Raw genomic sequence first — 15,562 nt, 5'->3', positions numbered from 1 at the left:
CTTCCTTATAAAATTATCAATGACATGCTAGGTGGTGCAGAGGTAAACAGCCAGGTGAGACCTAGAATACAGTTTTGATTTTCTCTCATCTGCCTGGGAGCATCACAGAGGAACTGCCTCTGGGTAGTGAGAGAACCCCTATCTGGCAACTGGCATGAAGCAGCATTACATTTGTAGAGGAGGAAAGTCCCCTTGACCACAAAGTTTGTGCAGCAATGGTTCAGCTGGTATAGGCTGCAGGACACAAATCCCTGATGTGGGTAAGAAAAAACTGCTCAAGTTTCCTTCTCCCTCAACTTGAAATCTTGTGAGATCAGAAAATTGCATTTAGGAATTACACTTAAGACAGACTTAAGTATTTACATATTAATCAATATTAAGGTATTTGACAATGACTATATTTAGATTTAAGTGTTCACAATAAAAGAGCTGATTGTGAAAATTGCTAGATTATATAGCAGATTTCACTCATTTAGATTAATAAATATGGGAATGTACTACATACTTACTGTTTGAATTTATTAAGAGTTTTCTTAGCAGGGGTGCCTAGAATATCATGGATTTTTGATATTTGGTCCAATTCATTAGATCCAGGAAAGAGAGGGTGGAAACTGAAAGATAAGACATAAAATTGGCAATACTAAAAGTGATTTAAACTAGTTCTAATGGAATGACTGCCACTATGTGGTGCTCTGAAAACTGACATTGTTTTCAGACTGCATTTCATACTGGTTAGCAATAGGAGAGCAATATGTTAGATTATGGCCCACACTTCTGGTGGGAATGGGCATATCAGTTCAGGCAAAAGAACAGTCTCTAACCTGATCTGCCTCCACTCCCACAATCTGCTTACAACAGACTTTAGACATTCTTTGGCATTCACCTGGAGTATACCTACTTGCAGAGCTTTAAAGCTCAGCTGGTTTTTATGGGGATAAAAGTGACATTTTATAAGAGAGTACTGTAGAGTTAGATCATTGGGGGGTCAGTTTTATTTTGTGGAAGAAAGGACACATTTGGGTTTTGTGTATGTCAACTGGCCTCTGCCCAACATAAAATTAGTTATTTCTATTAGTGAGCAAGTGGCCAAAGCAGAAGGGCTGCCAGTTCATGTGGCAGTTGTGGCAGGAGCAATAGCAGCTGTATGTCCTCGGTGAAGGAGGAGAGAGAATCAAAAATGCTGCCACTGCTCATTGCATACCAAACAAGGAGGTGGCAGTATGGGAGGACAGAGCAGAATTGTTGCCATTGCTATGGGACACAGGCCACATGGAGGAGAAGGAAGAGAAGGAGAGCCTCACAGATCAGCTGCCTCTTCCACAGCACAAGGATGTTCAGGAAATATTCACTGGCTTTTTAAACTATTTTCATGAATTATAATAATAATGGAAATTACAGAGACTCTCCAGTTCTATTATTTCTTGCACACTTCACAGATCTCAATCGGCTGAACAAATTTTATTATAGCTTTCCCCAAACTCACTTTTGCATAGAGTCAAACTGTAAGGTCTGTTTTTTTCACAAAACAGCCTGTAGAAAATGGGATTTAACAAACTTTTACAAATTCAATTGCAGAGTCGACTCTCATGTGACTGATTTCCTCTGCTGTTGCAAAAGAGTAAATCAGTAGAGGAGGCAAAAATGTTAACATCTCAAATATACTATCAAAACTGAGGACTGCTATGCTCATGACAACAATGGTATATTTACACTGCCATTGAAAGTGTGACTGTAGAACAGGAAGGCATCCTCTGCTAGCTTTAGTTTATCTAGCACTGGTAATAATAGTAGTGAAGACATGGCAGCATAGGCTAGCAGCCAGAGTACAAGCTGCCTGGAGACCCTGGTATGTACCTGGGTTGCTACCCCATGCTGCCATGTCTACTCTACTATTGTTACACCACATGTACTAGATAGATTAAGAATAGTATTGGTAGGATACAATCATCTCACTTGCTGTGTCAGTACAGAATCATAGAAATGTAGGGCTGGAAGGGACCTTGAAAGGTCATCAACTCCATCCCCCTGTGCTGAGACAGGATGAAGTAAACCTAGACTATCCCTGACGGGGGTTTGTTTAACCTGCTCTTGTAAACCTCCAGTGATGAGGATTTCACAACCTCCATTGGAAGTCTGTTCCAGACTTTAATTACCCTAATAGTTAGAAAGTTATTCTTAATATCTAACCTTAATCTCTCCTGCAGCAAATTAAACTGGTTACTTCTTGTCCTACCCTTGTGGATAACAAAAACAATGGATCCCCATCCTTTTTACAACAGCTCTTAATGTAGCTGAAGACTGGTATCAAATGTTTCTCCACCACCCCGTCTTGTTTCTCAAGGCTAAACATGCACAGTTTTTTTAACCTTTCCTCATAAGTCAGGTTTTCTAAACCTTTTATCATTTTTGTTGGTCGTCTCTGGACTCTCTCCAATTTGTCCACATCTCTCCTAAGGGGTGGTGCACAGAACTGGACACAGAACTGAGCTGAGGCCTCACTAGTGCTGAGTAGAGAGAGCACTCCCATGTCTTACGTATGACACTCCCCTTAATACACAGCAGAATGATAATAGCTTTTTTCACAATTGCATCACATTGTTAATACACTATACTCCACAGATCCTTTTCAGCAGTACTACCATCTAACCAATTATTCCCCATTCTGTATTTGTGCATTTGATTCTTCCTTCCTAAGTGTAGTACTTTGCAATTACATTGAATTTTATCTTGTTGATTTCAGACCAGTTCTCCATTTTGTCAAGGTAATTTTGAATTCTAATCCTATACTCCAAAGGGCTTGCAACCCCTCCCATATGCAGATTTTATAAGCATACTCTCCACTCCATTATCCAAGTCATTAATGAAAATACTGAATAGTACCAGACTCAGGACTGACCATTGCGGGCTACTCTTGGGAATATACCCCCAGTGAGCCATGCAGGACTCAGTGAGGAAAGGAAGAGAAAAAAAATTACTATTTCCCAAACTTAGAAATATTCAATCATGAAGTTATTCAATCATGAAAAATATTACAAACAATAAAATATTTAGGGGGAATTAATTACATAAAGCCATGCGACAATCTTACTTTCTGTTACGCACCCAGCTACTTGATTGTTAATCTGCTATTACATGTGTTTGGTGCCAGACAAGACAGGATCTGTGCCTAATGTAACTTCCAGACTAAAGGCATGAAAGAGTTCTAGAAAATCATGGAAAACAACATTTATGCCCTTAACATAATATTACTCATGTCATGTGCTGATTACATAATGAGTTGATCCTCAACTTGGAGTTTCTTTGACACTGAATAAATCAGACTCAATTTCTTTCTACTTAGCACTGTACCTTGTGATTTCATAGAAAACGCAGCCAGAGCTCCACATGTCCATTTTGTAGCTATAGTAGCCATCTGTGAGCAAACACTCAGGTGCTCGGTACCAGCGTGTAGAGATATATTCTGTATATGGCTGCTTGGAATATACACTCCTACAAGATCCAAAGTCTCCTAGCTTCAGGGTATCCTGCTGCGAAGACACCCCAGACAAACAAACAAACTTATGTTGTCCAATAAATTAGAAAACAGTCAAATATTGAAGCAAAGGCAGGAAGTCTTCTGATATACCTGAACCAGCCATTATAATTCTAATTGTAGTTTGCTTTCAGTACTAACTTTTAGGGTTTTTTTGTTTTTAAGAAAAAAAGAGGTGATTTCGAATGTCAAATTGCATGTTTAAATTTTATTAAAACCTATTATCCAGCGACACTGAATGGGCCTATCAGTGAACCATATCTCAGCTATGGTAAATGTTTCATTATAGTAACAAATTGTAAAACTGCCCTTTAAGTTGTAAGCGCCTCTGAAATTTAAGGCCATTTACGTCCCATAATACAGACAAGTATCTTTCTGTACGTTTTCACAAAAAATGTTAGAGATACCCATTAATAGTAAAATGTATTAGCTTGTCTTGAAGGTTGCTAAAAGTGACATATTTACATGAGGTTATTTTCTTGGTGTTTTCATTTTTAGTAGTCACGTGATAGATATTTTCCTGGCTTTTCTTTGTATTAGTTCCTCTTCCTCCTCCTGGTTTCACTATGGGACACACTAAGGACTTTGAAACAGTAAAATCTAGCCCATAAAAATAAATAAGCTGAATTCTGGCAACAAAACTATTAAAAAAACAATTCTGGGAAATAGGCCTTCTGCCAGCATTTGATAGTTTTTAATACAGGAATCTTTCAAAAACAAAATCAACTTAAGGTCTCCTTGTGCAGTCGTGTGAACAACTTCTGCGGACCGTAGGAGTTAAGCATGGAGAGAGAGGGCTGAAGGGCTGAGTCTCAACACTTGTTTCAAAAACAGCACAGAAAGGAAAAAGGTATTAATACATGAAAAAGTGAATTTGTTTGTTTTCAGACTTAGCTGCAAATCTTACGTCTGAGCTACGCAACAAGAGAATCCATTTACGCTTTTATCCAATAGCAACAGAAAACATTTGTTCATTCACCATTCGAGGAGAGGAGGGCACAAGACTAAAGTTATATACCAAAGAGTCAACCCTCTAAACTATGAAAAGTATACCTCACACTTACAAAGATATACATTTCTTTGTTTATTCTGAGAAACTAGTGTATATACTTACACTTTCAGATTAGTGATATCATCTCACAAGACTACTTACCTTTATTAATATATTTTCTGGTTTCACATCTCTATGAAATATTCCATTTCTGCATCAATATAAAAATACCAAAAAGAACAACTCAATGAAAGTATGAGCATATTCACTATGTTTCTAATTATTTGTAGGCAATATTTCATTATAAGCATATGGCATACTTCTTGCAATGTTACTACTGAATTTAATGTCTGACCTGTGCATGTGATCGAGGGACTTGCATAACTGGTACATGTAGTTCATTATTTTTTTTTCAGATAATGGCTTTCTCCTCCCTAGAACATGGAACAGTCAAATGAAATTTCAAGTTGTACAAATACTTTATATCAGTGAGTAAGTATACAATAGAAGTAACATCTACTTTTCAGCTTCTGATAATGAATCCATATTCCCTTCTTCATGAAGAAGAAGAATTTGATTAACATTTTTACCCTTGTCATACAAAAAAAACCACCATTGCAATCAGCATTTCATTTGTACTGGGACATAAGGTGACAAATTTCAGAATACACCGGAATAGTCTGACAAGTGAATTTGACTGCCTATAAATTGGCAGCTTTGGTATTGCATGATTTTTCATAGTGTAGGGAGGGACTCTGCTCCAGAGAACTTGTCAGTATTATGAATGGTAACATAGTATATCTATTTTCCCCCAACTGTATTATAGCAGAAATATTCAATTCCAAACATATTGGTAGGCCTTATTTCCTATGTAAGCACTAAAGTAATGATGCATAAGATTCAAGGTTTAGAAGGGATATAATCCTCTACAAGTGCTCTGCCCAAAGTGTCTTATTCCTGTTTTGGTATGCAAATTACAGAACAACCTGTTCTCTTCAGTGGGTGTTACTGACAGAGGTAAGATTGCTGACAAGCAAGACTACTCCATTTTTGTTTAGAGTCCTGAAGACATATGATAATCACTTAGACTGTTTCCTTCTACAGGCCCTGTTGAAGCTTTGAGCTTTGCTGTAGTGCTTCTAAATAATGCTGTATTATTTACAATATAATTAGTAAGAAGAGAAAATTAGCAAATTCCTTGGAAAACTTAGTGACTCTGTTTAAACAAGTTTTAAATTACTTCAAAGTTAAATATAGTCTAACAATTCATTAACTAAAACTAACTTTAGGTTATAATGCTAGTTAATTATATAGCCAAATATGTTATTGCAACCTTTGGATTTTCTACCTGTACTCATTCTTTGCCAAGTAGAACCATTTGTCATGCAAAAATAAACGTTATACCTAAAGAGTAAGACAATAAGAATTCTTTTCTTTAATGGCATTTGTATGGTCCCGTGACGGGGCAGAGTGGCCCCGCACTGGTACCGCAGGGGTTAACCCTTTTCCTTCCTAGCAGAGGAAGCCATGCGCTCCAACTGGAGAACAGGTATAAAAGCCTGCAGAGCTGCTCCGTCTGGGCTGACTGCCGGAGGGGAAGGCGGCACACCGCCAGCACCCGAGAAGCCTACGCACCAGGATCCGGAGGCCAGCCAAACCAGAATGCACCCTGAGGGCCCAGATGGAGTACGTCACAGAAGAGGAACAGACCAGATGACCCCCCCCCGAAGTGGAGAACCTGGCATTTATGGTAGGAAGTGACCCATGGGAACTTTAGAGGCAAACGGCGTTAGAGCCGCACAGATGCTCGGCATGCTGCGGGTGGACCCTGCCAAGCTGGTGGCAAGGGGAACTTGCCACTACCAGGGCCCTGGGTCGGGACCCAATGGAGAGGGCAGGCCCAGGTCCCACTATCACCATGGGAATCCTATGGACTCTGGGCACTAGGCCCACTACCCTGACTAAGGGGTGATTGTGGGGAAGGATGCCATTAGGCCACAACCGTCCTCCCAAAGAGAGATGGGCACGTGAACTTGGGAGTGGCAAGATTCCGAGACCCCATCCCACCCCTGCCACAGAGGGGCGGGGCATTGCCAGGCCTGCAACCGGTCCCCATTACTACAGTATCTGAGCACTTTCTCCCATTTGACAGATGATAAAACTGAAGCTTAGAGGTGAAATGGCTTTCCCAAGGTCACAAAAGAAGTCTACAGCTGAGCCAGCTACAGAACCAAGATTTCTAGATTCTCGGTCCAGTGCCTGAACCACAAGATGATTCATCCCCTTGTTGGCGTAAGAGTCTGCTGTAACACAGTTTTGTTTTAAGACTAACCCGCAATACTTTTTTTCAGAATTCTGCAGAGGATTTTAAAAAAATAATCAGATCTGGTCCTATTTTGCTTCTTTGATGTGTATAAAGGCCTGAAAACTTTGCCTTATTTCTTTTCTGATTTTCTATTTTTTTTTTTTTTTTTTTACCATTAGGAATCAGCAATGTCAAGTCTGGTCTTCCTTGATTTTGCTAGAGGACCTGTTGTACCTCTGACCATGTATATTGTGAGCACTCTCACCTTATTTGAAAGGGATGGGGTGTCAAATCTTTGACATGTTTAAAATTCCAAAATGTTAATTACTGAAGGTAATATATATTAATAAAAACAATTTTAAACAGTATGGCTGACTGAAGATTAATTCCCCAATAAACTGCTTGCTTTCATTCTCTTGACCCTTGATTTTTCTAGTCTGATAATTCTACCCTTAGTCAACTATTTATAAGTGCCTAAGTCACTTAGGAATACAAATCACACAAAGTGACAGGCATTTCTCAAAATTCCACATTAGTTTCCCAGTCACCATAATCCATGTAGAATAGACAACAATGCTTGAAACAGTGGTGCATTTACATTAGGGCTCTTAACAGTGCTGTCATCAGTGGAACTTAAATTAGTGCTAGCAACAATGGGATTTTTTGAAAAACTTTCTTAGTGTAGACAAGGTTACAGAGTCTTCCACAACAAACTCTGAATCATTAATGTTAAAAACAGAATTTTTAAAAAATGTAGGCATCTTCATAACAAGGCACAAGCTCAACTGTTTTTCCCTTTGCAAGTCACCTTTCAAGACTGAATCTTTCAGGACTGAACCAATACTCTTCAGCTTTCAGAATTACAACATTATAAAAGCTTATCTCAATATATAATTATGAACAGAATCACAACAGGAAGATGTTACCTTGTATGTGGCTGCAATGCACTTGTATCCAGGGAATCTCCTCCAAATCTTAAGAGCCCTAACCTGCTTCCACTAAAGTCACTGGCAAAATTCCCATTGACTTAATTGGAATAAAGCTGGGTGTCTAGTTTGTAGATAGTGAATGAAGGCGTTCTATGGCACTAAATGTTCTATTCAGAACATAACTTTGTTAGGAAATTATGTCAATTCTTTCCCCACTTGAGTAGTTTTAAAGACAATTTCAAAATAGTCCTAATCTATACAACCAATGTTAATATTTCTGTTAACCAGAAAATTGTCAGGAAAAAAAAAAAGGATTAATTTCCAAGACCAGTGCCATTAAGGAACTGAATAAATGCTGTTTTCCTAAACATTGCTGTTCCCACACACCTGTTCCAATTAGAAATCTATTCTTAGCAAACCCATGCTGGAAAATTGTCTTCATTCCAAAACTTTGTACAGACCAGCTGGTTCTAGACATTTGCTTCCCCTCTTTCATTGTCTCCACTGATTTTAAAAAAGCCTTTTTGTAGTAGTTTTATGCCTTTCTCCAAATTTTATTTTGCAGGGTTCATAATTTTATTCAGAAAATTAAGGCATAATTAACACTAAAGAGATATTGTTTACCAGTAGTAATCCATATCTCTTCTGCACACTGAAACAGTCTGAAATGTTCACTAGTTTGTGTGGGTGCACAGCTGTGGAGGTCTGCTCTTTGAGAAAGCATCAATAAAATAATATGTATAGCAGAGTGATATACAGATGACTCATATGTTCCTTCTGCTTCAAAACAGTACAGTTACAAAAGGAAATCTTTTTATTTAGTTGCAACTAACATTCTCAAAGTTGTTGAATACTATACTTTTCAAAATTAAGAAGGATTAATTTATTTTCTTGTCCAACTGTGTGTTGGGAGCTTAACAGTGAACATTTTCTAGGTTTTAAAATGGCACGTCTCAAGTGTTGCTGGGTTTTGAAGGTGCCCTTTCTTTTTGGTGGCTCTGTTTGTGGCTATTGCTAGTTCAAAATCAGAACGTCCATCCATAGAAAATGTTGATATTTTGGCACACGTGTTTAATTGAGACAAAGTTGAAATATTTTTTCCACAGAACACAAAGTTCCAAAACAATTCAATTTGAAAATGTAATGATGTTATCTTGCTGCCTCATGTGAAGCTTTAGATCAGGTGCCTCATAACCCATTCTCCTGTATGACCCAGGCTCCCCATGGTACCTTTCCCATGATGCATTGCAGAAGTTAAACAAGAGATGAGACAGTGGTGAATCATGGGAAATGCAGTCCAGCCAGGGAGCCTGGCCCATAAAGAAGAATGTGGGCATGAGATATCATAGCAGCTAAGATGGACGCAGTTCAATATCAAACTGAACTAAACTGTAATGTTTCAATTTGAGTTGACCCAACCTGAAATGAAATATTTTGGTTTTCCTAACAGAAAATAAAAAATGTCAGCAAACTTGGAATCTTCCTGTGGAAAACTTTGATTTGGTAGAAACTGTTATCCATCGAATTACAAGTTTATATCCTGGTCCTATATTCAGAAAATCGATCTCCCCTTCAAGGCATTCAAAGATAACTCCAGATGGCTACTAAAAAAATTAGAGAGCACACTTTTAAAAGGTGAGTTGCAAATGAACTTAGAACTCTTTTTAGCCATGCTGATTTTTCCCCATTATCCAGACTACAGCATTCAACTTTCACCTCCCTAACCAGACTAAGGGTTTGTCTAAATTTACACCACTGCAGCTGCAATGCTGTAAAATGTAGTGAAGACTCTACCTAAGCCAATGAGAGGGCTTCTCCCATCGACATGGCGCTGTCTAAACTGGGGCGGGTTAGGGTGGTATAACTATGTCACTCAGGGGTGTGGATTTTCCACATCCTTGAGTGATGTAGTGATATTGACATAAGTTGGTGGTGCAGACCAAGCCTAAGTCAGGTATTCAAATCCATCCCCATCCACACACCAGGCAAAGGAAGGAAGTTCAGAATACTAATCTTTCTATTACTTCCATTCTAGGTCTCCCAACATACATCCAACTGCAGCTAACTAGATCCTACTCTGCTGAAATAGCTACCTTCTACCATAACTACTTATATGCTGCAGTTGTAGAAAGGCCACCTTTTCCTTCTGAACTCAAAGCAGTTGGTCTATAGCAGGGATCGGCAACCTTTGGCACACGGCCCATCAGGGAAAGTTTTGTTTGCCTGCAGCATCCACAGGTTTGGCGAATTGTGGCTCCCACTGGCCGCGGTTCGCCGTCCCAGGGCGATGGGGGCTATGGGAAGGAGCGCGGGCCGAGGGATGTGCTGACCACTGCTTCTTGCAGCCCCCATTGGCCTGGGATGGCGAACCACAGCCAGTAGGAGCTGCGATCGGCCGAACCTGTGGACGCTGCAGGTAAACAAACCAGCCCGGCCTGCCAGCAGCTTTCTCTGATGGGCTGCGTGCCAAAGGTTGCCGATCCCTGGTCTACAGGCTTTCAGATATCTATTCTATTTGACACACTCTTTCTTGTATAGCTTCCTAGAGCCATAAGCGTTTTCCCTCCCTCAAAACTATATCAAACAGCTCTTCTAGCTCCCAACAATCTGGCTCCATTCTTAAACAGGGTTCCAAGGATGCTGTGATTTGCATCATTTTGGTGACCAATGGGGTTGTATATAAAGTGGGAGTCTGCAAGCCCTGTCGGGATGAATGTTGTTGAAACCTGAGTGCCTGTGATGGAAGACCATTATTTTAATTTTAGTAACACCTCCAAGCCCTAGCCACTGTATTATGCTCTGTACAAACACAGTGAGACGTGGTCCCTATTCACAAAGCTTACAATCTAAATAGAATAGACAAGATAGAGGTTGGGAGAGGAAACAAGCATGGAATTAACATGACACGCCAAAAGCCAAGCAGCAGATCAGTGTCCGCTGGGAGCAGAATACTGGACTCCAGTGCCCTATTAACAGGATGTAATGGCTTTTAAAGATTTTGTAGCTAAGGAGTTCTATGTCTTGTTCTCCTATGTAAGGAAAACAGACTCATTGCTGAAAGTACTGGAATTTTGTTAATTCCAATTGCAAGAAATATTTAATATGGTGGTTTTGTTTATTAAATTACAGATGTGAGCTTCACAGTTAAGCTGAACAATAAGTGACAGAGCAAATGCTTCAGTCAGTTCTGAAGTACAAACCTAAACATTTTAATGTTTCAGAACTGAAGTAAATATCGCTCAAATCTGTTTTCTGGAAGCAAAAAGTTTTGCTTATAATCCATCCGATTAATCAATTGTAAATGACAGCTCCTTACATTACTGACTCAGACTTACTAATGATACCACAAGTTTGAAGACTAGACTTATAATAAGGCTACTATTTATATATTAATAACAAAAACATGAGCTACTGCATGAATCAACTTTTACAATGACAAGCATAGTTAAACTACTTTTCGGCTTTCTAATTTCAGCTTTTGATCTATGTATAGATAAGAAACAGGGTTATTCACCATTGTTAGAGGTCTGAAAGCACGGTCTCCTCGAAGCTAATAGGAACTTTTCTCTAGATTGTAACTCAGCATGCAATACTCTTATTTGCTTACTTGGGTTTTATAGCACCACATATTATACCCTGGGCACTTTGGCTTTTCTACTGACTATTTTAAATTTTGAAATCACCCTGCACATTAAACTTCAATAACAACCTCCCTAGCCCCAGCAGCAACCAGTATCCAGCTCTCAAAGTGTCTATGCAGCCTAGTCTACATAGTTATGCCAGTACAAAAAATGTTGGTTAGGGATGTGATTTTTCTTTAAACTGATATAGTTATACTAGTAAAACCCCTTGTGTGGATGCACTTACACAAGTATAAAGGTGCCATGGACCAGTATAGCTTATTCCCTTTCTCTTACATGAATAAACTACACTGATACAAGTGGGGAGGGCTAGCTCAGTGGTTTGCGCATTGGCCTGCTAAACCCAGGGTTGCGAACTCAGTCCTTGAGAGGGCCACTTAGGGATCTGGGGCAAAATCAGTACTTGGTCCTGCTAGTGAAGGCAGGGGGTTGGACTCAATGACCTTTTGAGGTACCTTCCAGCTCTATGAGATAGGTATAGCTCCATATATATACACATCACTATAACCGTGTCCACAGCATGCAGTACAACTTTTGTGTTTAGACAGTTCTAAAAATACCTGACCAACACACTCAAGCCTTCCTCCACTTCAATTTACTGTCTTCAGTTACTGACAAATCATCCTACTGTCTTTTCCTGGAAACTCCTCCCATGGTCCTGATTCTTACACTGAAAAACAGCTGCTCTAGCATCTGGAGCTAGGAACTAATGTTTACAGAACATGAAGGAAGTTCCAGGTAGTAATGTGGAAGACTTCCTATATGGGGATAAGTTTAGCAGAAACTGTAGAGGCTTCATGAGCCCTTCGTGAATAGACTAACCTTGGTTCTCAAACTTTATTATGTTTCAACTAAAAGATTTGCTGCTTTTAAACAAAATGAGCACACTTTTCTTACCGTTAAACTGGTAATTTTTATAATGAAAATGCATAATGTAATGAAATACAAACTTTCCATGCTTTACAATCAGGGTGGTTTCCCTGTTTTCCTTTCAGGTTTGATCATGTATATTAATAGTGCTCTATAGAGTCACTACTCTGACTCATTTAAAAATAGATGTGTGCACAAGTTTCTAAATTAAAAATATCTATATAGTATAGAAAACAACTATAAAATAGTAGAAATTTCCCTAAAAATTGTACAATATACTCTTAAATGTCTTACTACATAACCATTACATGAACAGCCAAGTGAAAAGTAAGATTAATGCCACTTTATGGTCTGTGAAAGAGAAGATTTTGAATGACTCAAACATGCTCTACATACCTCTTATTAGCTCATAAATATTCATGTCCATAAGTTCACATATTAGTGCAAGACAGCCAGATTTTCTGTCACTGAAGAAACAAACAGGTTTTTTTTCTGAGCAAGAAATAAAATTATATTTGCATGTGTACACAAAGTAGACAAAAAGTACTCCACTCAGCAAGAGAGTCAGTTTAATCATCAATAAGGCAATTTGTAGTTTTCAGTTTCAACAAACCTTTACCTAGAGAAGCCTATTCAAATTGATTTATAATTTTAATTAACAATGGCATTTTTCCAAACTGTTTGCATCCGGCTCTCCAGGCAGGAAGCCTCTTTAGCCCTCCAAGTACTGTATGGATATTACTTTAAGTATGGCACAATGATGCAGTCTGGAAGCTCCCAATAAAATAGCACTAGCAAGACATAATATAGCCATAAAGTATATGCTAAAAATTGATAAGAGATACAAAAGCATTGTGCCATATCTGAAAATATTTAATAGCTGAGCTGGGCCCAATATTATTCAGTCTGGCCAAAATAAATCACATTTTTAAATGAGTATGTCACTTTCTAAATTCTACATTTTGACAGTCGCAGTTTTCTATGATAGTGGATTCCCTGTAACTTGAAAAGTCTTTAAACCACGATTTGAGGACTTCAGTAACTCAGCCAGAGGTTAAGAGTCTATTACAGGAGTGGGTGAGTGAGGTTCTGTGGCCTGCAATGTGCAGGAGATCAGACTAGATCAGTGGTCCCCCAACTTTTTACCTCACGCCACCTTTTATCCCTGTCTGCACCCCCCAGCCACCCCGGGGCCGGGAGTGGTGCCAGGGCTCCAGGAGCGGGGGACGTGGCTGGGGTAAGAGGGCTGACGCTGTGGCCACAGCTGGGGTGGGGGGTTTGGGGGAGAGAGACCAGGAGCAGAGCCCTGAGTGCAGGGTCAGTGGCCAGGGCTCCGGGGCCGGATATCGTTCCTCACCTGGAGGCTGGCCCGGGCCCTAGCCGCACCTCCACCACGTTCCTCCATGTCTCCTTGCACCCCACAATTTGGGGATCTCTGGACTAGATGATCATGATGCCCTGGTCCCTTCTGACCTTAAAGTCTATGAGTCTACATTGGGAATGACCTTCAGAACAGTAATTGTTGTCCATCTGTGCTTCTTCATTTTGCCTGGTACTATGTATATAATAGGAGCTGTGAAATGATTAAAAGAAGGACCCAGCCTATTCCACAATTGTGATATTTAAACATTTTACTCCAGAATCTGAGATTTATTTTTTTTTAATGTTTAACCGTTGTGGTTGCAGAAAAACTTGTGAATATGAACAGAGAGTAAACCGATGCAGTGTTTCCTGTTTGACTCTGCAGGGAGTGAAACATCTCCCCGAGAAGTGTGACCTACCTCATTAATCTCAAAAACAGGGCCCCTGTGTACTTCACAATTCTGCTGATGAATAACTTGATTTTTTCCAAAATGCCATGGAATTCATCAAGTTCCTGCTGGCAACCGACATTTTGTTTTATGTCTCCTTGCCCTGGTGGGACCTGTGTACGGATGCCTCTTCCTTTCCTAATAAGGTGTTAATTTGGATTACAGTGCATGCTCCATGCACTGTTCAGTTGAGCCAGGCAAAAAGGAATCGGGGAACCAGAAACAGAGTCCACCTTGCAGCAAGAGAGTGGTTGACAATCTGGGCTGCGGCTAGATCTAGGGAACTTGGGAGGTGGGTTACTAAAGATGACTATTAGCTTCCCTCTTCTGGCACTTGCGGTGGGAAGTAGGTTCTAAGCTGGGTTGTTTGGATAACACTGCAAGAGCTGAGGCCAAGGGAATAGAAAAAGTCAGCCTGAAGAGCAAAGCGAAAAAAAATCCTTGAAATAATAATTAACAAATGTTATGCCTGTTTATTTTCAGCAATGAACCATAGTTCTGTGCAGTTGCATAGGGGAGAGGAGGATGAAGGTAATTATATGGCAATAGAATATGTCATCTTTGCTACAGAATTTGGTCTATCTGTGCAACACAGTACATGGAGCCTTGGAGGGTAGTAGGCATGAAGTCTCCTCCCCATAAAACCAGAATATAAATTTGTTTATTAATTGTTTAAAATATCTCTTGTCCCAGGTCATCAGTTTCCCCATATTTTTAGTATGGATGTTGTAGTTCTGATGTTTTTGCAGCAATACACTCTAAAGAAAATGAAAAGTGCAATTTAGAACTGTATCATATCTTTGCCTAACAAGAGGCATGAGGGCTTTGGAGAATCAGACAGATCTTCCAAAGATTTCCTTTTTGGTGGAATAAATAATTGGTTAAGTGCCTCCAAACTATCTTTTATCTTCAAAAGCTACTGAAAAATTTTCAAATAGAGGGTATAGGAAGTAGGGGAAATAAATACACTGTACTTACAAAACCACCTCGTGTAACATAAGGATATTAGGATGTGGATTCAGTCGCCTCAGTGCTTGTATTTCTCGCAGACTATTCACTTGCTCGATACTAATGTGTTATTTAAAAAAGAAGTGAGAGTGGAAAACTAGTTTACAAGTTAAGAATTAGATTGTGACTAAGTTCCCACACAAGGGAGCAAGAACCTCCCCTCCTCGTATGTCCCTCTGCAAGTTACCCAAATCTGAGGTCCAGGAATGCAGAAGTAATTGGGGAATTAATTGCCTGGGGCCAGGGATGGGGTGGAAAATGGGTAATATCCTGGCTCCACTTCCTCTTCTTGCTGCCCAGATTGGCTGACTCAGGCGAGGTGGGTAGTAATTTACTGTTGGTGTAGACCAGAAGTAAATTACTACTCCGCAGCAGCAAGAAAGAAATCAGAGAGGAATTGTGACTCAGAAGTGCGTCCAAGTCACAATAACTCCCACGGCTACTCCTGGGTTGGTGCAGCTTACAGCTAAAGACT

The 15,562-nt window shown here is 39.7% G+C and overlaps 2 protein-coding genes across 9 annotated transcripts in view; one reads left to right on the top strand and one right to left on the bottom strand.

Moving 5' to 3' along the window:
- Window positions 1-7,155, top strand: part of WDR20 (WD repeat domain 20) — a 79,325-nt gene extending 72,170 nt beyond the window's left edge. The window contains exons 4-6 of one of the 2 annotated variants that reach the window (XR_003999912.1): window positions 4,940-5,015; window positions 6,040-6,273; window positions 6,676-7,155. Coding sequence is in view for 1 of the 2 variants with exons in the window: in XM_030558721.1 (XP_030414581.1) it covers window positions 4,940-4,981 (42 nt within the window). In the remaining variant the exon portion in view is untranslated. Of the gene's footprint in view, window positions 1-4,939; window positions 5,016-6,039 lie in introns of both variants that reach the window. The other variant, XM_030558721.1, reaches the window with a different exon arrangement.
- Window positions 1-15,562, bottom strand: part of MOK (MOK protein kinase) — a 28,502-nt gene that overhangs the window by 2,818 nt on the left and 10,122 nt on the right. For 4 of the 7 annotated variants that reach the window (XM_030558730.1, XM_030558729.1, XM_030558725.1 and 1 more), the window contains 6 exons: window positions 15,058-15,147; window positions 12,665-12,735; window positions 4,879-4,957; window positions 4,686-4,734; window positions 3,349-3,527; window positions 510-611 (listed from right to left, as the gene is read on the bottom strand). In XM_030558730.1, coding sequence (XP_030414590.1) covers window positions 510-611; window positions 3,349-3,527; window positions 4,686-4,734; window positions 4,879-4,957; window positions 12,665-12,735; window positions 15,058-15,147 — 570 coding nt within the window. The remainder of the gene's footprint in view (window positions 1-509; window positions 612-3,348; window positions 3,528-4,685; window positions 4,735-4,878; window positions 4,958-12,664; window positions 12,736-15,057; window positions 15,148-15,562) is intronic. The other 3 variants (XM_030558733.1, XM_030558732.1, XM_030558728.1) reach the window with 2 other exon arrangements.

Source organism: Gopherus evgoodei, chromosome 4 (assembly GCF_007399415.2).
Source record: "Gopherus evgoodei ecotype Sinaloan lineage chromosome 4, rGopEvg1_v1.p, whole genome shotgun sequence".
NCBI lineage: Eukaryota > Metazoa > Chordata > Testudines > Testudinidae > Gopherus > Gopherus evgoodei.
The sequence above is the reverse complement of the archived record's forward strand: the minus strand, read 5'-3'. Positions and strand labels throughout refer to the sequence as shown.